This window comes from Neolamprologus multifasciatus, chromosome 8 (genome assembly GCF_963576455.1).
Source record: "Neolamprologus multifasciatus chromosome 8, fNeoMul1.2, whole genome shotgun sequence".
Taxonomy (NCBI): domain Eukaryota; kingdom Metazoa; phylum Chordata; class Actinopteri; order Cichliformes; family Cichlidae; genus Neolamprologus; species Neolamprologus multifasciatus.
In genome coordinates, this window is record NC_140446.1 from 9455338 (window position 1) to 9480317 (window position 24980).

The 24980-nt window shown below is 41.9% G+C and overlaps 1 protein-coding gene across 6 annotated transcripts in view; it reads left to right on the forward strand.

Moving 5' to 3' along the window:
• The window catches only part of usp54b (ubiquitin specific peptidase 54b), a 62309-nt gene that overhangs the window by 26770 nt on the left and 10559 nt on the right, over positions 1–24980 (forward strand). For 4 of the 6 annotated variants that reach the window (XR_014875639.1, XM_085169723.1, XM_085169724.1 and 1 more), the window contains 13 exons: positions 5908–6042; positions 7294–7407; positions 7543–7625; positions 9304–9409; positions 12830–12976; positions 15523–15672; positions 16238–16430; positions 16656–16838; positions 17167–17386; positions 19248–19628; positions 19711–19838; positions 19935–20093; positions 24600–24747. Coding sequence is in view for 5 of the 6 variants with exons in the window: in XM_085169723.1 (XP_085025849.1) it covers positions 5908–6042; positions 7294–7407; positions 7543–7625; positions 9304–9409; positions 12830–12976; positions 15523–15672; positions 16238–16430; positions 16656–16838; positions 17167–17386; positions 19248–19628; positions 19711–19838; positions 19935–20093; positions 24600–24747 (2147 nt within the window). In the remaining variant the exon portion in view is untranslated. Of the gene's footprint in view, positions 1–3740; positions 5816–5907; positions 6043–7293; positions 7408–7542; positions 7626–9303; positions 9410–12829; positions 12977–15522; positions 15673–16237; positions 16431–16655; positions 16839–17166; positions 17387–19247; positions 19629–19710; positions 19839–19934; positions 20094–24599; positions 24748–24980 lie in introns of those variants that run through there. The other 2 variants (XM_085169726.1, XM_085169727.1) reach the window with 2 other exon arrangements.

The following is a 24980-nucleotide window of genomic DNA, read 5'->3' on the forward strand; positions in this document are numbered from 1 at the left end:
GTGGAGGTGGGTTGCAAAGTAGCTTGAAGAGAGCGGCAACTGTGGGAAGGCTAATGCAGCTTAAGAATAGCCCTACAGTATTGTGCAAAAGGCTCAAGACACCCCTAATTTTTTTCTTTATATAGGAAATAGGTCCAACATGTGCAAACATGGCAATACAGCATATAAGGCAAAAACAATTTTTACAGTTCTAATGAGCTTAAAGGTGAATATTGGGTTTGAGTGCCTTTATTCTGCAACTCAGCTTCAGCTCTCTCAGGCAAACTTTCTTTGAGTAGTCTTCAGGAAGTGTTTTCCAGGCTCCTTTGAAGGACATTCAAAGCTCTTCTTTGGACGTTCTTTGGATGTTGGCTGCCTTTTGTTCTGTTTTCTATAACACTTCCATAATGTTGAGGTCTGTGCTCTGACTGATAGTGTTTCATTGCGTGTTTTTCCTATCCAGGTATGCTTTCAAACACATTTTCACTCTGTGTGTTTGAGATGACTGTCGTGCTGGAAAATGTTGCCAATCAATCAGAGGCTGGGTCCAAATCTGATGGTATTTTTCTGGATTCCATGCATTTTTACAAGATCCTCACTGGTTAAAATGGACACAGAGTCTCCACAGAAGCATGTAGACACTCACTATTGTACTTCTTTCCTTATCTACTCTGTACATATTGAAGTAAAAATTTCAAAATTGGATTCATCACTCCGTAAGACTTGTTGCCACAGATTTTCAGTCCATTCCTTGAGTAATTTAGCATAACTCGCTCTTTTATACCCGTTTTCCTAGTTGATGAATGGCTTGAGGATCAACTGAAGGGCTTGATGCATCTCTCCAGGTTTTTCAGGAGTTTTTCTTAAAGACTGGAGCAGACAGTTTTTTAGGTCTGCCACTTCTTTATTTGTCCCCTAATTGTCCAGTTTCCTCAGTTTTTTAAAAAAAAAGACACAGTCAAGACTTTTGCCCAGTGCTATATGTGAGATTTGCCAAGTTGAAGTGCAGAATGGCATTGCAACACACTGTGCAATACAGTGTTACCATATAATTCATATTACCACAAGTACTCTATTGCTTCCCCTCAAGGATCAATCAGAAAGTCTTACCACTTTTTAAAATATAGTTTTAATGCCTATTTTAATATTAAAAAATGATCTTTTATTATGTTTTGCCTGCAAAACCTCAGAAAAGTCACAATTTCCTGAAGGTGTCTTTGCAAGTTCAACAGAATCTTCATCTACAGTATGAGTATCAAACACTTAAAGAACTGTTAGGCTGAAATGGATGCAAGAGTTTTGAAACATAACAGCTTCTGTTTTCTGTTTTGCATGTAGGCAAAAGTAAAGTTCAATCGAAAACTAATCTGAGGAGGTTTGCTGGCGTCCATGTGGATTTTAAGAAGCTAAGGAATTAACTGATTAACTTTTTTAGCTTGCCTAGCGCTAATCCAGAGCTTCCCAAAGTGTGGGGCCCTACCCCTGGGGGGAACAAAAACGCTTGGACACTGCTAGCACGGGGCTAGCTAGTAGGAGATGGAGGTCTCCCCTGCAGAATTGCTTTTCCCTTCGTCGGGAGCACCGCTGGGCTCTTCAAATCACGGTCAAACAGTATCCCACATTCTTAATTTTTAGTTCACAAACACTTGTTGTAACGACTAACTACTTCTGACATTTTGGAGCTCTTTATACAGTAAAGTTACAGTGGGATACAAATAACATCAGGCTGTTTCTGCCACGATTTGTTCCCTCGGTTCAAATCACGGACAAACAGTATCCCACAGTTGTTTATGTTTTTGAACCCATTTTGCACAGAGAGACATTTTTAGAAAAATGTATTGATAGCAATGTTGAATATTATTACACAGGAAAAAAAACCAACTGCACATAAAATAATCACAACGCGATGCCTCTGTCTTTCTAAATAGAGGGACAGTAACTGCGTGTATATATGTAAGCGTGTAAAAACTGAGGATAGTCAGATTAACAGTATTTTGTGTCTATCTGCCATTCTGCAATTTATCCCATGTAAACAATAACGTGGCGCACAGCGTGACGTGAAAAAAAGGCACATACCTTTGACGTTGCGTGACGAACTCTGTACTCCACGTCCACGGGTAAACGCAAAAAAGGAGTTTTAAAAAATCTCAGTTTTCGGTGAGTCCAAACGCCGTTTACGTGTGGACGAAACAGCTGCGTTTTCAAAAATACCCGTGTAGTTATGGAAGTAGCGCAAATTAGTTAGTAGGCCTAGTTTATTTTATTACTACCTCTAATTTATTGCTGATTACTTGTATTTGCTTAATTGTTTACTCAATGTTTGACGTGTGAAATAAACCGCAATGGAGCAAAATATGGGTGTGTGTGATTGGAGGATGTGTGCGTACACGTGCTCTGGGGGGCGCAAACATTTTTCTTGTAAAACAAAGGGGGGGCCTCGCAAAAAAAGTTTGGGAACCGCTGCTCTAATCTATTTAAAGTTAGACCCACTCAGAATACTTTAAGTGTCAAATGTGTTTTAGCCCTGCAACAGACTGGCGACCTGTTCAAGCTGGAGCCTGCCTGTCAGCTTGGTTAGGCTCCAGCACACCCTGGACCCTGAACTAGATAATCATTTGTTGTATGCGAATAAAAAAACGTTACCATAGTGCAATTTATCACATGTAACAATTCCAGTATTTATCTGCACTGATTCAGTAACCTGAGGATAGATGGAAAAACATTCACAAAATAGGAATACTTGCTGGTGTTTAAGATAAATTAACTGTGTTCATGATCTTATATTTCTGCATACCAAACAAAAATGGAACCAATGTGGACATAATCATGGCACGTGGATGCTGATGAACTGTGACTGTGTTAGAATATTTTTCATTTTATTTTTTGTTTCTAAGTCCTCCAGACACAGAGCACCCGCTGCGTTTCAGCGCAGCCATCTAATCAGTGACTGAAATACCACTGGGACGGAAACCAGCAGAGCACCAACCACTGCTCCGACACGTCAGAGCGACTTATGTTTATTTCTGTTTTGGGCTGTTTTAGCGTTGGTCAAAAATAGTTGCTCGGTTTTGCTTCTTTTTTTTTTTTTCTTTCCCCCTACTGAGAATTTTTACCATCAAAAAATTAGGTCATTTTTATCCGTTGGCAGTCTGGAGGAAGTCCATCCATGCTTTTATCTCTCCCTCTTTGGACACTGCAGCTCTCCTTCGTCCAGCTTCAGTCAAAAGTTGCTCTCGGTGCCTCTGCTTGAACTCAATACTGGGTGAAGTGCTTGTGTTAAGACCTACATCACTACGCTTAAGTTTCAGACTGCGTTTTCTTGTGCCACTACTTTTTCTGCAGCTACTGCCACTATTTACAACTGTCTCAGGCCCCTCCCTGGGCCTAGTTGTGCTGGAGGTTTCTTCCTGTTAAAAGGGACTTTTTCCTTCCCGCTTTCGCCAAAGTGCTTGCTCACAGTGGGTAATATGACTGTTAAGTTTTTCTCTGTTTTTTTGTGTTAATGTAGGGTCTTTACCTTACAACATAAAGCACCTTGAGGCAGCCGTTGTGATTTGGTGCCATATAAATTAAATTGAATGGAAACTGAATTGACAGTTGTTCAGCTAATCCCTTAATTTAATCGAATTCAACCTTAGCAGTTATATTGCTTATGACCCAAGTAAGTGCAGCGCTATTATTTCTACACAAATATATACAAAATTACTCAAATATATATATATATATATATATTTATTTATTTATTTTATCACATATTATATTACCAAATTATTAAAACAAATATTCTGTATGTGGAATTATTTCTGGATATATAGAGCTTTCAGTTTTATCAGAGCAAACCTGTCAACCACTAAAATTTGGCTGAAATTTCACAATCCCATCTAGGATTTTAGGTATTTAAGTCAAACAGGCAATTTTACAAAAATGAGCTGACCAAATAAGGTGATAAGATTTGTGCCATTAATCTAATTTTATTTTCAGATACAAGTTAAGCTTCTGAAAATTCCAAAGTGACAAGATGATCAATGTTACTGCTTTGTGCCGTTATTCTCTCGCCTTACTCTGTGTTATAAACACAGCACACGTCTCTCCTTCACATCGGTGGCTAATGACTTCCTAAAAGCCAAAATACAGCCTCCGCCAGGCTCGGCATCTTCAGTTCAGTTTACAGCCGATTCTTTGGTTTTCAAATGAATTTTATTGAATTTAATGCACAAATTTGATGCCAAAAACATCAATTATTAATTGTATTAAATAATCCTGTTAAAATTAATCTGATCAACAAATACAGAATTATGATATTGTGGCAGGAATTATTTACCTGGAATATTTATAAAGAAATTAGAAACACTTTATCAGTTTTTCCCAGCAGTTAATTTTCCAAACGTATTTAAAAAGTTAGCTGCACAGTTGGAAGAAGAATAGTATAATGCCTAAATCAGGGGATCAGGACTCCAGTGGCTCACCATCTAACGTCTGAGACGTTGCGTGATGATAAAGAGTAGAGCAGGGCGATATGACCAAAAATATTTATCACGATATACATTTGAAAATATGCCATAACAATATAACTGACGATATAATTGACACGAGACAAAATACTTTACAACTCCACAACTTTATTAGTGCAAAAAACCCATTAATGTATTTTCACTTAAACAAGCAGCTGTTTTTTTATGTGCATTAAAGTTATATAAAAATTTAACAGTGCAAATGCAAATTCCTCACTGACAGTTTAACCAAAAGGCATTTCCAGTGGAAACTAGCCGACATATCCTCAGCATAACCATGTATAATATCCACAAAACTTAAAGAGGTTATACACACACAATACGGTAATATTATGTTGAAGCACAGTACGTATCACTCCACGAGGCTCTGCCTACGATAGCCGTAATGCTCCGACAATCCATCAAGCGGTGCGGCTTCGTAGCTTAGCAAAGTCGTACTGAAACATTTGACATTCGAGCGCCGTGTACATAAAATCGTTTCGAGGTCAGTAAACACAACCAGAGTTCATACATAAGGCACACGGGATTATTAAGGGGCTCTGTCGACTTTCAGAAAAATCAAAGGATGATTTTAAGTGTCCCGTATTTTCCAAACAACACGGTAATAACGACGGCCGCTAGCATGCGCTACCAGAAATAGTGCTTTGTTGTGTATCTGACGGACAAAAGCTAAACCAGTTCCACACCAGTGAAGTTGCAGCATTTTTACAAACCAGTTCTGGTCCATCCGTTTCACTCAACGATCCGCTTTCGCTCTTCTCGTTCTGCGTCGCCGCCATGTGCGTACGTAAACAAAGGCACTGGGCATGCGCGTTTTACCCATATTCTATCGCGATATTTCATTTTGCCCAAAATTACACCGGTGTTACCGTGAACGGTATGATATAGCCCAGCCCTAATAAAGAGAGACACAATTTTAACACTTAACACCTGCTAAATCTGCACGAGCATAAACATTGCCGTCTTCTTCCTGTTCAAAATGACTGATCCTCCCTTAAACTCTGATCGCTGCCCTCAAAACACACTTCAGTGGCCTAGCTTTTTCTCCGAGCCTCCTGCAACAGTTTGATTTGGTTTCTGTTTTACGGCTCCAAAGCACTCTCAGAGCTGTTTTTGTCAGAGAAAAGTGCACTACAAATGCCATTTATTATTGATACTGTCTGATATCGAGGCCAGCTGTGTCGTTTGTTTTAGTCCACTCGGACTTTGTTGTGCAGCACTTTTGTCCCTGACAAGATCACAACTAGCTTTGTTTGTGTGTTTCTTTGTTTTATAGGTCATCTGACAGAACATGGTTCCTCTTTACAGGCCAGCTGTGTTTAGAGGTTTTTGATCTGCTGTGTAAAAAAGTAAAGTAATGGATCTTTGAGGAAAAGAAAATAAATTAACATATTCGTGGATGTCTTTCTGTTTGCAGAGTATCTTTGCTCAGTTCCAGTTCAGCAGTGAGCGCGTCTTGCCTTCAGATGCACTGCGGAGCGCTCTGGCCAAGACTTTCCAGGACGAACAGCGCTTTCAGCTGGGCATCATGGACGACGCTGCTGAGTGCTTTGTGAGTCCGCGACAACATTTATCCGTACACACACACCTGCACACATAAATAAGAGAGGTGAGGGGATGCCTAAAGGCTGATCTGAGCGAGTGTTTGAGGAACTCCCACATCTTTACTGCAGTCGGAAGCCTTCAGGGGAGAGGAGATATCGAGCACAGCAGCCTCAAAGAAATATGTCTTTTGACAAGCGTGGAGTGTTCACGTTTTGTTTAGACTCTCTGTGTTTGTGACTCCACCGCCGGTGCCTGTTGGGTTGTTACACTGTTATGCTGTGAGGGATTCCTTGTCATCTCATCTGATGTATCTTCAAGCTTACGAAAAACATTGAACTTAATGGGAAAACACACCATCTCCCCTGAGTGCCTTTTCAGGAGCTCTGCAACCAGACTTAAACAGCTATCTTATTCTGTCGGCCAACAATCTGACCAAAAGATAAAATCATTACTCCTTTCTGATAGCTGAAGAAAACATAATCATTTAAAACATCCCCTGGCAACGTTCAGTCGCTAGGGAAAAACATGCATTCCCCACAGTAACTACAGTTGGTCTACTGTGGCAGTGTAACTTGAAGATGTGCAACACCGTCTGGAAACTGAGAATGTTCATCTTCAGTTTGAATGTCGTCCCTCAGTGCTGCAGCCAACACGATTCAAGAGGCACAAACTTAATTTAATGTTCTCCCTTTCTGTTTTTTTCTGGTTTCACAGTTGGTAAGTAGTTCGCAGGTGTTTGCAGTCTTCAAACTGTGTGCTAGCAAACAAAACAGTTACAAGGAGGTAATTCAGAATAGTACACCTAGGGACGGCCAGCAATCACTCTCGATCGGGTTCATGAAACGGTACAGAACATGATTTATCTTTCCAAAATATTTGAGTTCTACGTGGAGCGGATGTAAAAATATCCTGGTGACACTCCACAGGTTCTGTTACTTCACTTCCTCGGCGCGTTCCTCTTTTCAAACCCTCTTGTTGCTTTCTTTTCGCCACTTTTGTGCCTCTCTCTTTCGTCGTGTGTGTTTTATGTGTGTGCCTGAGAGGCGGTGTCTGATCGATTGGTAGTAAATGTGTTCAGTCAGGGAATCCGTCGGCTTCTTATGAAATATAGATGCAGCTCCCACGGTCAGATTAACAAGAGCACCAACAGAGAGGAGCGATCAAACGCGCGCTCGCGCACGCACCCACACTATAACCGACCATATTCCCGTACATACCACACACGCATTAACTGATGTCTTTCCCACGTGTTTCTCAGGAGAACCTCCTGATGCGAATCCACTTCCACATCAGCGCCGAGAGTAGAGAGGACATCTGCACAGCAAAACACTGTATTCCACACCAGAAGTTTGCCATGACTCTGTTCGAACAGGTAAGGGGGTGTTTGTCCCTTCTGCGCCCTCAAAGAGCTGCTACATCTTTCACTTTTTGAATGCGTTAATTAAACCGTCCGAACAACATGAGCGCGGCGTCTTGGTATGAACCTCAGAATGCTTTTCGTTTCCAGTGTGTGTGTAACAGCTGTGGAGCCACATCAGACCCCCTGCCCTTCATTCAGATGGTTCATTATATCTCCACTACATCCCTGTGGTAAGACAAGACGCACACCTACACACCTAAACACACACAGACACACCTACACACACTGCAGTAAATCTGGCAGCAAGCTGTGGCGGGGTGGCAGTAAAGGAAGGTACAGTGTGTTCCCTACTTCCCTGCACGGGTCCCTTACTGAACCGTGAGTGGCAATCACACATTACGTCCACACACGTGTATCTTCGTGCAAGGGCAGGTGAGGATGTGCAAAACGATTCCCCCATGTACAGGTAGATGATGTTGTGTTGGCAAATACACATGCAGGATGTGTGCGTACTCAACAAAACCCCGCACATGTGCCGAGTCAATGAAAGAAGGTGCAGGGAAAGTAATCAATTAGGTGTTTGATTTAGCGGACCCAGGGGCCGACATAAATCTATAAGTGGAAGTGAGGGCCCCGGAAAGGCCAAACAAGACAGAAATAAGAGGACAGATCCTCCTATATCCCGTTTGGAAATGAAACACAGCCGAGGAAATAGAGGAATGAATGGCGGGGAGGGGGCAAAAGTACAAATAAACACTCTATGTCAAAGTAGTTGTGGGGCACAGAGGTACCACTGCTCTCTGTTTGTGCCTGTGAGCACTGCCAAGCTATTTTTACCATTAGTGAAGCCTGTTGTTTACAGTCTAGATAACCAAATATGCAAAAGTCAGCATGAGTAAGATAGTCAGAGGGCACCAAAAAGAGAAAACAAATGTGCGGTTCAAGCACACGGTGCAAGAGTGTACCCAGCCGGTGTGTTGTTGTCGTTGTATTTTCGGCTTTCTTAGACTCCTCATCTGACTGTGTATCTGAAGAGGAGAGGTTGAGCAAGGGGTTGAAATCGAGTGAGAGAGTGTACAGAGAAGAGGTTGAGTTCATTTCAGGCTAATGGAAGAGGTGAGAGGAGGCAAGGAGAACGGCTAGGAGGAGGACAGGTTTTTAAAATTGTTCTTCTTAAAGGAAAGAAATATGTCACTAGAAAAAGCAAAAACCAAACAAACAAAAACAAAATGCATGCATTATCCCATACATGGACCAAGCCTGAGACAGATTTGTAAAGTTTATTTTGTATTCACAGAGAATTATAACGTATATTTGAGCTTGTCCTTCAGAGGACAATTGTACTTAAAAGGGATAAACAGAGCTTAGTATTAGTAAGTGTCATTGTTTTATGCTTTAGTGAAGGAGATTGTCAGAGAAAAATGCATTTATGGTGGACAAGTAAAGCTTTCTGAGTGGATAATTGTAGAAGAACTTCTTCAACAGTAATGCTGATATATGGTTAATGCTCAATTACTAAAGTGGGGTCAAAGATCAGCATCAGTCAGACAGGGTTTAGAAATTTTCTCAGACTTAAAAGGTTTTTTTCACAGCTGACATGCCTGTCTATATAATCTACATCTTTTTCTTATTTATTATTTTTTCATTTAAAGAATATAACGTTTGTGAAGTGAGAGAAATACTGGAGTAAATTTCATTTTGTGTGTTGCATTTGCCTAATGAGTGCTTGTCTTGCTAAGTTACCCATTGTAGAGGGATTTTTCATTACCAGCATCAATATCTAAATGCAGAGAAAGAAACAAACAAACTTATCAAGTTTTCCTTCTTTTTGGTCTAACTCTGGGATGCAGTCACTCACCAGGTGTCTGATTTTATTTTGTGTGTGTGTGTGTGTGTCCAATGCTGCAGTAACCAGGCAGTGAGGATGCTGGAGTGCAGAGAGAAACCCACGCCGGACATGTTTGGAGAACTGCTCCGCAACGCCAGCAACATGGGAGACCTGCGCAACTGCCCCGTGAGAGCGTGCACACACAGGACACTTTTGCATGACGCACGTGCACGCCTTTCAACGTGCACAGAAAACGTGCATTTCATTTTGTGCCCTTCTTTGCTTCCCTTTTATCAAGAGAAGAATGTAATCAGGAAACTAAAGCGGGGTGAAAATCACATTCTGAAAATATAATTTGCACTTGTTTCATTATTTCTTTGTTATTTTTCCTCCTTCTCTCTACGGCGGGTCTGTGTTACATAATCAGCGGCTCATTTGCATTTTCTTCCCGTTTTTCTCCTCACTTTCTATTACGGGAAGCATTTTCCAAGTTGTCCTCGTCGACCTCCCGTACAGTAAATGATGGCAATCATCAGTTTCTTCTTGCGGGAGAAAACTGTGTTTGGTTGTTCAGAGGAAGATTGGTTTGAAATTATACATGAAGACGGAGTGTTTTTGGAGTAAGAGCCGTGCACGAAATGCGAACTGTTAAAGCAATAACGGGAAACGAGAAAGAATGGCGTACGTGAACAGAGGAATTTTCAACGATTCCTTTGTTCTGCAGGTTTGTGTGTTGCGATGCCACATGGGGAAGTGCTGCTGCTGAATAGATCCAGTTTGGCCACACACACCCACCTCTGTCTGCCAAAGTATCTGTACAAAGAGCCTCCTCTCTGGGCACGGACGAGCAGCTGCCCCTCTCGTCACACAGCACAATCACCACTTCCACTGCTGCAGCCACACTAACACACACCCGGCGTTTCTTTAACTACGGTAAACGTTGGCATTGTGTGCGCAGTCCCACGGGAGACGCACAACCTGTCTGTGTTTATCTTTCATCACTTGCAGCGCTGATCTTTTGTTAATACCACCTTGGGCTTTGCTCAAACAAAGTGATGGTATTTGGATGGAAGCGAGGCTGCTGGATGATACTGTAGGTGTGAGATTGAAGATAGGACAGTGCAGGGACTGGATAATGTGATTGATGGCAAAGTTTTGCACAGGCGATTTGAAATTTGGCGAGCTCTGAACTAATATCAGTGCAATAAAGTGAATATTAGATGAGCTGATCAGCGTTTTAGCTCTTCAGATGTTCATTAAAATGTAAACATTATACTGGATCACTGTGACATGTGACAAGAAAATAAAAATGTTCATGTTTTACATGTAGTCTTTTAATGTGACACGTTATTTACTCATAGGATTTACTCAGTGCTCCCGTTCATGTTTTTTGAGTAGGGAATGGTGTGTATATATCTATATGAAACATTTAGATCTTACAAGACTTAAAGAGTGTATACTGTGATTTAATTCAGAGCACATATAACATAAATGCACTATTTAAGCTGCAGAAATTCTCATCTTCCCCTCCGATGTACTAGTGCTGTTGCTTGGCATCCCTGCCTGCTATTTTCAACCCTTCCACCACCTCAGCATCCACCCACGGGAGGGCTGTTTACTTATTATGCCCCAATTTTATCCATCCATTTTCTTCCACTTATCCAGTTCAGGGTCACAGGGGGGCTGGAGCCTATCCCAGTTGTTACAGGGCGTGAGGCACGGTCCATCCAGGACAGGTCGCCAATTTGTCACATTCGCACCGGCAGCCAAATTGCAGTCACCACTTAGCGTAGTCCCGTGCATGTCTTTGAACTGTGGGAGAACGCTGGAGTATCTATGTGGTGTGGTGTTGCGTGCTAAACACCCCACCTCCATGCCACCCGCTCCCCAATTTTTATGTAACATATTTACATGACACCCCTCCTGGATGCCAGCCTGGGTGCCGAATACAAACTATATTTTTGTGCTGTAATAAATCTGCGATGCTTCGCTAAAAGATATTACATTTAAACTTTTACTAGTAACCAAGTTTCTTCAGAACCAGCCAGAATTAGACTGCAGTTCTTTTTATATTGCAGCTGATTTAAACAACTTTACACAGCGTGGGCAGTGCATCGCTATGTTACCCCATCAAAGTAATCTATTACTATAGTTACTGTAATTGTTCATTTGGTAGAAAAAATAAGACATGTCACTATCCAATGTAATGAAAGAAAAACATTAGAATTATTATTTAAATTAGTTGGCTGCTGCTGGCTGTGCAGGATTCAAATATGCATATAAGTGATCATAGTTTTATGGCTTCATATATCCATTATCTATAATGATACATTTATTACATGCAGTCAGTGACCATGGTGGTGACAAATGACTTGTGAAATGGGCCTGTGTGTTTGATTTTTGTAGTTTTGGCTGTGATCCTTATTGATATAATAAAGCGGTTTACATAATCTAGCTAAACTGTTGGCTTGATTACAGCCTCTCTCATCAGCTGCGGTGGTTTAGGCGTTTATCAATCCTCCATGAACGATCTCTTCAGTGACTCCATTATTAAAGATGAGAAAGCATTTTCATTCCGCTGCTCTTTGATTTGTCAGGAAGCAACAACAACAAGCTTTGTGTCATTTTAATCTGAAGAATGCCACAATCAGCATACTGCGATCCTACAGTATCATTTGACCAGCAGCCCTGTTATATAACTCTCCGTGTCTTGGAAAGGTCTGCATGGCCACGGTGATTTAAAAAAAGGAAAAGAATGGTGGGGAAAAAAAAAATCTTTGCATATAAAATTCAACGACGAGGCTGCGCCGATCAATGCTGTATTATGAAGCAGAGCGAATCTGTTTGCACAAGTGTTTGATGAATGATGTTGTCAGCGGCTGTTCCCCTCAGCGCTGAGGGCTAACTGAAGCTGTGTGTCCCGTCCATGTGTCCTAAGCATACAGATAGCCTCGTGCCTCAGTGCTGTGCTGGTTGGCTGCTGCTCCCTGGCTTGTGTTTGTGTCCCTTTCTGAGAATTGAGAAGCGGACCCTGGCAAAATACCTTCCTGCCATTTCTGGTGCCAGTGCAAGACGGCCCGCCGCCCACAAAGGGAGAGTTCTGTGTGCGATTGTGCTTATGTGTGCGAGTGCTGTGTTTGGCAAAGTGTCTGGTTGCCAGGGTGTTCTCAGGCTGTTTCCGAGCCCGCTCTGCCAGCACTGCGTGCATGCTTGCGTGTGTACGTGTGTGTGTGTGTCTGTGTGCACCGGCTCTGTGGTGGGTCATGACTCAAAGGAAGGATTCAGAACACACGGTTCTGAACTCAACAGAAGGCCCAAGGGACAAATACAACTCAGCACAGCACTTCTTCCTCTGTCGTTCTCTCTTACAGTCCTTTCATCATCTCTCTGGTTTTTTTAGCCTTTTGTCTCTGTCCCTCACGCTCCTACTGTTCAGGTTTTCCATGTGTGTGCGTCTTCATTACTGCCAAATAAAAGGGACGGCTTTAGTGATGTGCACACTCTGTAGCCTCATCACACATGATGAATAAAGCTGTTTAATCACGCACTCTTTTTTTTGTTTGTTTGTTTGTTTGTTAACCTCCTCTCGTCCTTTCGCTCTCACAGAGTAACTGCGGGGAGGTATTGCGTATCCGCCGGGTGCTGATGAACTCACCGGAGATTGTGTCCATCGGGCTGGTGTGGGATTCAGACCACTCTGACCTAGCAGAGGATGTCATACACAGCCTGGGAACCTGCTTGCGTCTGGGAGATGTAAGCGACCGCACATTATACACTCATTTGAACAAAATTAGCGTATATCGTGCGTTTCTATGCAAGCAGCTGAGCCCAAACTGACATAAATACACAGATGTAATTCCCCTAATATTCTGTGGCGAAAATAGCTTTGTGTGCAGTGTGTACATGTGAATAAGAAGGGCTGTTAACTCCCAGCAAGCACCAGATGCCCCTGGGCCTTTTCAAGACTAATTTCAAAACCAGTCAGGGTCGGTAAAAATACTTATAAATACTTGAATTTTATTGAAGTGAAGGTAAAAATTTGTTGTTTTTTTTGCAGAACAATAGAAACGTCTAAGATTAAATTTGTTGAAATTTAAAAAGTTTAGTTGACATCTGCATGACACTTTACTGTTCAAAAATGCAAACGTATGCATATCTTATCTTATTTGCATTGTATTTGGGTGTGAAAGGTTTGCAATTACACAGCAACACATTATTAACAAATGAAACAAAACAAATGCAAAAACTAGTGCTGGATGGGATTTCTTAAAAATGTTTGCTTGCAGAGCTTATTTGTACTGCACTCTGGATAGTCAAAGCCTATTGTTCCCAGATACTCTGGTTGCACAGTGCTGCAGGGGTTTATAGAGTCATCTCACAGGAAGAAGAGGTCTCCTTTCAAGGTTCAGTCAAATGTAGATATAAAGGGATGTCATTTCAAGGACCAGTAAATTCAACCTTTTTTTTTTTTGCTGGGTTGTCTCAAACTGATTTCAATTAAAAACCAAAAAACAAAACTCACTTTTACTGTAGTGCCACCAACAGGCAAAATTTGCATGTTTTTAAAAGCTTAGAGCCAAATAATTGTAATCTCTTGCTAACAGTGCATGCATACTGGCATACCGAGTGTTTTTGCATGCTAATGTTTTGCAGGAGTGCTGGAGTTTTTTTGGTTTTCTGTCCTTTCAAGTAAGGGTTCATGGTAGATTAGTGGCAATGCTCCAGAGCGCAAGCCTGACAATCATACACTGAAATTTGTTTCTCTCTTTTGTTTAAGAGAAAATGCATCACAGTCTACTAGTCCTAGTAGACTAGTAGACTACCAAAATATTTATGCATATCTCATACCTTTTGGAGAGTTGTTATAAGAGTGAATAGGGTCCAGGGTGTGAAAAACCAGAATACAGTAGATTCCTAGATTTCCGGACCAAGAGTAGTAATTTGTAATTTGATCTACAGCAAACTGCTTTCTGCTAGATGTAAGCACATGCATAAATTATTTTTCAGCACATTATCACATGCAAACTGTCCGACACAAGCACATGCATGGATGTACATGTATTTTCAGTGTGTGTGTGTAAACAAATACACAATAACTTGCAATAATGTGCAAGTTCAGCATGACAAAAAAACAAATTCTGTGCAGATACGACATAATCTTCCAGACTTTCAATTTTCTTATAAAGAGCTCAGAACGCTACTTCTCCATTTACAGCTACAGCTTTTACACCTCTCTCTCACACACACGCACACACACACACGTGTTTGACCTCTGATAGTCGGCGTCATGACTGAGTAATGTTGATGCATTTTAATGCCCCTGTTACATCTCCAGCCGCATTCCGAAGTGATATCCATGAATAATGGATTAGTGAATATGAATATGTGTTACAGTGACTCAAGCTTTTCCCTCTATCTTCTGTCTCCGCCTGCTGCTCTGTCTCTTGTTTTCATCCTGCAGCTGCGAGGGAAAAAAAAACAAGCTGTTGAATAAGAAAATCTGAGGTGTTACCTATTGAATTTTCCAAATTGTGTTTAGCTATTAAAAGTGTGCGCATTTGCCTCCACAGTTACTTTCACTTGCTGTTTTTCTGTATCTTACCCATCCCCCTTTTTTACACTTTTATGTCCGGTTTCTCCTCAGATTAGATAACTGTAGTGCTGCTGCTGCAGTAAACCAAACTTTATATTCAGTTAACTGTAAATCAGCTGTTAAATTTAAAAGGAATTAATACAGATCTTCGTTGTTTATCCGCAGATTTATGGGCTGTTGGCTGGACAAAAGAGTTGTGGTTGTGCAAACTTGTTAAGATGTATTTTCTGATTCTTTAAAGATTTCAAAAATAATAAATAATGAAAGCATTTGCCGGTTGCAGGACTAGATTTATTCTAGCTTATTATGTTGAATCATGGAGATATATGATTCATCAAAGCACAATGGCTAGAATTATACATATGGCTATCAATACACTGCCTTTGTCTGTGCATGTTACTAGCAGTATCATCTGGAGCAAGTGACCTTACTAAGAGATGAGTGTGAGAGCCGTGCATCATTTCCGCTTGAAAAACTGCAGCGTGTATGCAGCACTGTAGCTTTGTGTGCGCTTCGCAAGCAGAGGAAAGTGAGGAGAGTGAAGAATTACTGCATACAGCATATACTAGGTGAGCAAAAATGTGCTTGTATTCACATTAACTAACTCTTCTGTCTCTCTCTCTCCTATACCGCACACCTCTCCCCTGCATGCCCCCCTCCCTCCTTGTCTCCTCCCCCTCCCTCTTATCTCTCTCTCTCTCGGTAGTTGTTCTACCGTGTGACAGAGGAGAGGGCTCGCCAGGCGGAGCTCTACTTGGTGGGCATGGTGTGCTACTATGGCAAGCACTACTCCACCTTCTTCTTCCAGACCAAGATACGCAAGTGGATGTACTTCGACGACGCCCACGTCAAAGAGGTGAGACGTAGTTTGAGTGCCGAGTCTGCATGCTGCAACACGAGGAGCATCTGCTGCATCTTCACTTGTGCCTGTGAGACAGGAGCTGTGCAGTGTGTTAGTTTAAGTGCTGCACAGTCAGGTCTTTTGCAGTGGTGGCAGCTTTAGATTGATTATGTGTTTAAGGTTTAATCCCTGTCTTTGTTTAAATCTATGCGCTTAAATCTCAGTGCAAGAACTGTGTTCGTATTATGTATGTAATTTAAGTGTGAGTCCTTTTCTTAAAGGCTAAAAAAATCCTCATGAATACTCAGCAGAAATAACAGAACGAACTTGTGTGCATGTACCTGTCCTAGACTATCAATCATAGTTCACAATGAGGGTCATATTAGATTATTGACTGAGATAATATGATATCAATGAAGACACAGCAGCACAAAGTGTATTTGACCTTCTACTTTTAGAGGAATATGAGTAGCGTTATATCCTAAAACAGATAGTTATACTTCCTTTTTATGTGTGTGTGCTTATATAAATATATATTTATATATATATATATTTATATGTGTGTGCTCTGCATCTCCAGATCGGCCCTAAGTGGAAGGACGTAGTGTCTCGCTGTATCAAAGGCCACTATCAGCCCCTGCTGCTGCTCTACGCTGACCCCCGTGGGACACCGGTGATACTGCAGGAGAGCCCAAACCCCTGTACCAGCTCCAACCCGCAGCTGGAGCTCCAGCACTGCAGCAGCAAGGCTGGTTACGACAGTGAAGACTCTGGTACAGCAAAGATGATACACTCTGCTAAATATCAGATCGGGTTGATCTGTCTTTATCATTTGAGAACATGCGGGGTTATAGCTTTAAAGCTCTGACCTTCAACCCTATAATCTGCCTCTGCATACTGCAGAGCCTGTGCTATAGTATTATCATGCCTTTAACTGGAAACATATGCGCATACAGGATTACCTGAAAGGTCACCTCTCTTTCTCTTTTCTCCCACAGGTCGGGAGCCATCCATATCCAGCGATACTCGTACGGACTCTTCGACAGACAGCTCGAGTCACCGAGGTTCTCGCAGCCGATCCCTCCACCAGTCTACAGGCAGCCACCTCTCCAGCGAATCCCAGACCACAGTGGTCTGTAATTACGACACTGGCACACCGCCGCTTGGTGCTGACGCTGGAGGTAATGCTGCTGGTCCAAATGTTCTTCCCCTTAAAAAAAATGCAGTTGCACCTTCAGTCAAGAAACCCTAATGGTTTAAAAAATAACCGCAAATACTCAAGTGTTTTCAGGGAGATGCAGAAAGTATCATTGTTGATATAGTTAAGAGCAAACAGTTATGCGTTTTCAAGTTTCGGTGAAGTGAAATGGGTTCTGCAGTCTTCAGGTTATGCGCCTCGTTAGTGGTTACTCTCACATTTATTTGCACTGCTGCCTGCATAATTGCCCCCTGTGGGATAAATAAAGATGTTATTGGATTTATTTTCTCTTCCTTTTCTCCCGTGTTCAGAGTCAGCAGTGGAGGGTCCTCCCCGCCCTCCCTCTCCTCCGCTGCAGGAGTACAAGGAGACGGCTGTCTTCCTCCTCTCCTCCCGCAGGCCTCTGACCTCCTCTTCCTCTTCCTCCCGTCCTCTGTCCTCCTCCTCTTCTTCCGGAGTCGGGGGCTGTGAGGGGGGGATTGGGGGTCCCCACTGGGAGGATGAGAGCACTAGCAGTGAGAGCAAGTCCAGGTACTGCAGCACTCGTACACATCGGCTGTAGAATTAGGTGAAAGCAAGGATAAAAATATTTCACGGTAATGCCTTCTTCAAATCACACGTAAATACTCACATCTCTTCAGGGGAAAAAGTAGAAGTGCTCATTAGATATGGAGCTTATTTTCATGTTGTTAGGCTACTCATTCAATACAACTATAATGTGTATATATATATATATATTTCAACACTGTAACCCAGATTGAATTGAAAAGTTAATACGCTGCCCTTCAGCCTGTTAGAAAAAAATCCAGATGAGGAAAAATCTCAGATTCCTCGCAGTTAAACAGCTCTGCACACTGTGAGACACACAGCAGTTTGTTCCTTCTGATCTTTAAGTGAAAGTTTGAGATAATAACACAACACAGCTTAAAGAAAAAAAAATGCACAATATCACAAGAATCGTGGCTGTTAAGTGAACTGTAGCTAGCATCCTATTGTGGGGCACATGCTCAAAGGTTGTGAATGCCCACTTTTTTAAGAGTTTTGGTTTTGGAAGTGAATTTTCAATTTATTTTTGAAATGGCATTTGTGAAATGTCAGTGGAGATTTCCTTATATAACGAGTTTTCAGTCCTGAACCAAGCCAAACAGTTGTGAGGTGAGTCGTGACCATAAAAAGATTTGATTTGGATAAAACGACAAAAAAAAAAAAAAGGCTAAAAGTGCAAGACTGTTTACATAATTACGTTTAAAGGTAAAGGAACTTCTCATCCAGCAAAACTTGGTAAATCTAGTTTCCACAACGAAGGACTTTCAACCTTCTTGAATTTAATAGGTTTCATTATCATACTGGTGTATAATAAAAGGCTGGAATATATTTTGTATTTTGTGATGTGTATGTAACAAAGTATAGCCTCATTAGCAACATGTTACAGTCCTTCACTCCTGACTGAAATCAGATTTTCTTGGTAACAGCGACCTCCACTAATCAGAAATGTTGCTGTTTCTATTAAATTTTTCCAGTAGTGACAATATGAATAAAATGTGCGTTTGTTAAGATTAAGTTTGATATCATACAGACTTGTGCTTGGTTAGATTGCTTTGGCTTCTCAATCAAAGTCTGTAACCTCACTCTTGAGATCGATCACCAGATTGTTTAGCTGAGTTACAGCTAGCTAACTAACTGGCCCTGCCTTGCATCATTCTGGGCTAGTTCTTTGAAGAAACTTTTTCAGTTATAGACCTTTGCAAGATTTATTGTTGGATGAAATCAAAACATTATAGACAAGTTAGTATCACGGATCACATTAGCAGCTAATTTGTCAAGCTAGCCAAGTCGCATTTTCACTGAGATTTGAATTTGCCTGCAGTAATGTAAGCTAGCAAGAAAGCTACAGTAAGTAAGATAGTTGTAGCTTAGCTATACCGCTTGAATCTGGCAGTGCTTATTTTGTAAAATTTGCTGATAAAGTAATGCAAGGTGGTCATTTTGTTATGTTAGTGATTAGTGTACTCTATATTACGAAAAGATGTCACTTTGGGTCTTCTCTAAAACATGTCCTAAATTATGGGCACATAAATAAAGGTATTACTGTTCTGCAGACACACGGCAACTAACGTCATGAGAAACTGTGACAATCATAGAGGCCTAAAGACCAATCAGTGGCCTGACAACCACCGTTCGCTCTCATCTCTTGTGCAATGTGAAATTGGGATTTAACACAAGAAAAATTATACGTGTTGTACTTTTAAGTAAAAGAATCATAAACAAAAGTAGACATTATGCAGAAAATTGTACTTTCTTTTGCAGTTTTTAAATAATTTTTACCAGAAGACTAATTTTTTTTCAGTCAGTAGACATGTTCAGCATTGAATCTTTCTTCTTTGTTCTCTAGTTCTTCTGGAGGCCGCTACAGGCCAACTTGGAGGCCCAGGAGAGAAGCGCTGAACATCGACAGCATCTTCACCCGACAGAGAGGCTCCTCTGTGGGCTATAACACTGTGCCTGGCCCGCCTCTCCCTCCAGGGCCTCAGGACTCACTCCCTTTAGAGGGACCTGCTCCACTGCTGGGATTGCAAGAAGTAGAAGCCAGAGAAGTTGGGGAGTTGGAGGCGGGGTTTGGGCTGGTTGGGCAGCCCAGGTCTCTGGGCAGCGGGCGGACGATGGGTCCCCCTGCCCCTCCACCTCTGAGAGGGGTGGAGCACCAGCCACGTCTGATTCAGAGGATGGAGAGTGGCTACGAGAGCAGCGAGAGGAACAGCAGCAGCCCCGACAGGTAGGAAACTTACAGATACAGATTTGTGTGTTTGCATTATCAACATTTATGCCTTTCGTTTACCCTTTTCCTTTGTTTACAGGGAGGTGGGGCAACAAAAACGGGTGCTGATGTCAGGTCCTTCATGGCGTTCAGTGCCTAAGTCCAAGAGCAGCAGTGCCATCCTGCAGGAGCTGCCCCCACCTACTTGGAGTGGTGGCACTAATGCAGGTGTGTGTTTTTGCTTAATTTCTTCAACATGCATTTAAATTGATGAATATTTTCATTCCCCATATTTCTCGTGTGTGTGTGTGTGTGTGTTTTCAGGCCCAGGGCGTAGTGAGCTAGACGAGCTTCAGGAGGAGGTAGTGAGGAGAGCCCGCCTGCAGGAGCAGCAGAAGCGAAGGGAGGCGGAGCGGGAGGCAGCCATGGGATTTAATCCCAAACCCAGCAAGTTCATGGACCTGGACCAGCTCCAACACCAGGGTATGGATGAAATATGGAAACATAGAAAAACAGCAGCTGGAAGTTGGTAGTGGATATGTACGGGAGTTATATGCTTACGAAATACTTCCAGTGGAATGCAATTTGGGCTTCATTTGCCTATGTTTAATGGATCTTTCCTCATATTTCACTGCCTGCATCAACACTGGTTTACTTATACAACAGCTGATGAGTGAGAAACCATTTATGTAAATTTAATGTGTTTAAACCTTTACTCCTCAAAATTGCATTTAAAGCTGCGCCAAGCAGAAACCCGCGTAGCAAAGGCCCATCTAGACAGTTCCATGTCTCAATTTGTGCTTCCAAAAAATAAAAGGTGGATATATCTTTGGTCTTAAAATGTTATGCTTTATGCTGATAACATGTATATTTATGCTAAAATCTTGCCTGGTGCAGTTTTGAGGTCACCTGTGTCTAGATTAACAGTCACAGTGACTTGTACGTCCATGTGTCTGTCTGACCTCGTCTTTGTCCTCGTTCCCATCTGTTGGTCTGTCTCTCCATCTGTCGCTCTCTGATGGTGTTTTTTTTCCCTCCGTCAATTAGTTCAGTGTGTTTTATTTCAGAGGACGTGTGTGTTTGTGTGTGTGTTTGTGTGTGTGGATCTAGCAGTTCCAGCCGTGTTCAGTGTAGCCGAACAGAGCAGAGCACAAATTCCTGTCAGATTAGTTTTTACAAAAATGGAGACTCCTGTGGGGCATTCACTGACCGGCACAGAGTGGGAAACTCTTTCTGGGTGATTCCTATTTAGAATCACAAGCACAATCCAAGTTCAGTGCTCTGATATCCTGGCTATCCTCCAGAGTTTACAGTGTGTGTATTCCTCTGCTTCCAAAAATGTGTTTCTCTACCTTTTTCGTTCTTGTGTGTCCTATAATGATGTGGGTATCTGTGTGTTGTGGTGTGAGCTTTAGATTGTGTCTTTCTTTGACTCGAGTCACACTTTAAGGGTCATTCGATTAATTTTACAGTTAGTTTATGAGTATTGCTCTGTGGCCTGTGACAAAACGTTCTGTGATTTCTTCTCCGTCTCTGGAGAATCGGTATCGGCTCTGGGATAATTACTCAACTGATGCCCTCTGAGACTTTAAATGTCTATAATAAACTGTGCATATGGACTTCAAAATTTGGGTATGTACCAGGACGTCAGGTTCTAATATTAGACTCTCAGAGTTGCTTCATGCGGAGAGCAGAAGACTGTGGTGCCTGACTCATATGAAGTGGGATCACAAAGTTTTATAATTCCACCTGGTTTAGTGATTATTCCCTCACAGCAGGAGGGTTCTGGATTCTAACTTTGGCGTGCACGTTCTCGGTGTGTATGCCCGGTTTTCTTTGAAAGCTTCAATTTCTTCTGCCAAAAAAAAAAAAAAAATCATGCAAAATTAAATTCTAAATCTTATGAGTTTCATTTCGTGGGTAAAAGTACAGCTAACTTTCACTTTAAGGTTGCTTCCTTGTGCATTTCTGGGCTTTTGCTTGCACCTCTTTGGTTTTAAGATTGCTTTCTGGAAATCCACTTTGTTGATAAAGCTTATAGTTAGGGCTGGATCAGGTGATGCAGCCTAGGCATCCTTCACCCTTTTCCCCCCTCCCCTTACCCCAAAGCAGTCGCATCATATGGCTTTTCTTCTCTGCTCCTGGTTCTGCCGGAGGTTTCTTCCTGTTAAAAGAGAGGTTTTCCGTCCTACTTTCGCCAAGTGTTTGATCATAGGGGGTTATCTGATTGTTGGGGGTTTTCTCTATATTATTATAGGGTCTTTATCTTACAATATAAAGTTCATTCAGGCAATTGTTGTTGTGATCTGGGGCTATAGAAATAAGATTGAATTAAACTGAACTGAGGTCCTGCACACACTGCAGATGTGCAGCTTGTCAGAATGGGACTTCCATACTAGTAGCACCCAGTGCTGGTGCAGTGCTTCACAGGGAGACCGCATTAAACTGGAAATTAGCCAGACATGCGTTTTTACCTGTTATACACAGAATCACAAAAACTTTCAGTTGTTCCTTTAATCAGGTCTGAGCATTATATTTTGCACACGCTTTTTAGCCACAACAGCAATGCAGCTCTGTGGATAGCAATGTCAATTAGGCATTTGGGTGTTAATGGAAATAGTATAACTTCTGCTGAAAGCGGATGACATCAGTTACTTTTTTCCTTTAGCATGCTCCTTGAGTCAAACGTTTTGTTTTCTCATACTTTCAGCCTCTTTATTTAGCTTTATTTAGCAAATGTTAACACGCTCACACACAAAATCAACATCTTAAATGTTGTTTATGCAATTAAAAACAAATAAGCTCGTGTCGGGCACCACTTACAAAGTCATTTGTGCTGTTTAAGTAGTTATACCTGAAACAACCTCAGCTGCAAATCAGCGACCAGCTTTATAAATAGCACTGAAAGAATTATGTTCACATCTTGTCTCGACTCAACATTCAAATTAAAGACTTCTGCACGGCCTGTGTGACTTCAGGCTTGACTTTAGATCGACTTTGGGAACACATGGTGTTCCCACATGGTGTTCCCAAAGTATGTGTCCATATTCCTGTGTGTGTGACTTTTTCATGAATATTTAATCAGTTCATCCACAAAAGATATTTTTCTGTCATGTTTTATTGTGAAAACATGTTTAGTTGTGTGTAAGTGAGAGTTTTATATAAACCGCAGGTGTTCAGGTTTTCCCCTCCTACTCAGCACTAACTAAATCTACATCAGGGATTATTATATTGTGTCCTGTCTGCCCTACTGTGTTTGCTTCACTGTGTTTAGCCTCATGTACCTGACACTCACCTGAGTGCACATTCAACCTTGATGAAGTGAAAGGACGAGTTGTGAACGAACAGATGGCATCACTATCAGTGCTACTGTGTAACAGAATTTGGGTTCCCACATCCGTATCGATGGATTCGGGCGTATTTCAAACAATCTGCCTCAGTGTTTCAGAGGTTACAGCCAACAGCAACAACAGAGCTGCCATCCGCCTTCCTTTCTTCTGCCTCCATCAATCTGAAGTCTATAAACTCAAGCCAAAACGGATGATGGCTGCTCTTTTGTTGTCCACTTGTGCATTCTTTGTAACCAACTAGCACCACTGAGAGTGCACACTAGAAATATCTTTTTCGTTTATTCCCTTGTCTGGTGTGTGTGGCTTCATGAACGCAGCCCCAGTTTCAACTCATTTATCTAATGTTCAATTTTTGAGTCATCAACAGTACAAGTTAGTATATTAATGCGATTACATCAGAGTTGCTAAGTGGGAAAAGATGCTGGGTCCCTGCTATGAAATCTTCCTATTGTTTCCTCTTATGATATTGCCAGTGTCTGTCAGCTTGAAAACAAGAGGGTGTCCTCGGAGAAAAAATAACTGCCAGTTTTGTGCAAGCTGAAATCACAGGATCAGGGTAAACAATGTAGCCCAGGCAGAGAAGAGGCACAAACTTTGACTTGACAGTGAGCCTGCATAAACTGGTTGTCATACCAAACAAAGGAAGACTTAAGAAGCAAAACATCTGAGTGCATTAAACGGAGCGGGGGTCTGTTTTCTTTCATGCATCTATAACTTTTCATTCGCTTTTTTTTTTATCTCTTTCATGGTTTTACAATCTCAGTTTTAAAGATTTAACAGGTTTATGTGGTGCGATTTGTTAATCTCCCCTAAAGGGTTGTCTCCTTCTGCACCTTCTGTCTGGGTTTCATTTTGGGGAAGGGGCTTCAAGGATTTAAATCAGGCGAGCATAGTAGTGAGGGTAGGTAGTGTAAGGAACATTATGGGCACATGCAAGTGGTCAGAATGAGACCTCCACAGAGTGATTTAAGTAAAGACCAGCATTTGAGGCAGCTAAGAGTCTGACAAGTAGACTGCCTTGAAACAGGGAGCAGTCAAATTTAAGTCAGGTGAGATTTTTGCTTTATTTAGAGCATTTTCTGTCAGTTTGGCTTTGGAATAGGCACTAAATGCCAAAATGCTATGACATCTGTGACCCTCTGTGGCACTGAAGAAATTTGCAGTAAATTTGGAGGAAACGCAGCACTACAGTTTCTACATTTATCTAAAAGCCACTGATTGCAGCTGTTGAGTGTTGGATCCAGTTTCTTCTGAACACAATAGTAAAAACTTGTTGTTATTGCTGCAAAAACCTGAATTTTAAGCTTCTAAGCGATTGGATATTTCTCACCAAAATGATTGGGGATTGAAGTTAGGTTAGGTTTTGAGGACATCCCACTTTGCAACTCTTTACTTATGTAAAATACTCACACATCGATTTCCAGCAGCAGAGTGTAATGCATGCTGGCCCCCTCACAAACACTCCTTCTGCTCTGCTTCTCTTTTCTCTCTCCTTTTGTATTGTAATCGTTTACTCTCATCCCTCCTCGTGTCTCCTTTCTTGTTCCGTTCCTCAAACTTTCTCTCGCTGCCACTCTGTCGTTATATTTTTCTGTCTTATTCTCCTTTTTATCTCCTGCTCTGTTGTTAACATCCTCAGCTGTGCTCAGACCCCTGCATGAGGCTAACGCTCATAGCGGATTGGCTGTAGCTGCGTGCATGAGGAGCACTGGGGCCCCAATCAAACGCAGGCAGGAACAGGAAACGGAACGGGAGACGGGAAGCGCCCGCCCACAGGGCCCACGCAGGTACCACCACTGTCAACCCTTATGTATCCACAGCGGTGCCTGTCTCAAAATCACCTCAAAACCCCTCACTTCCCTCCCCTTCCTCCCTCACTTCGTGTTTGTCCAAGCTCAAGCTGTCCTCAAACCCACCTCAGGACTCCGCTGTGTGTGTCCTCTGGGTGCTGGCTGTGTAGAAACGCCTCAACACCCTCATGTGTGTGTCTTTAGCTCTGGCTGGCCAAAATCCCAGAAAG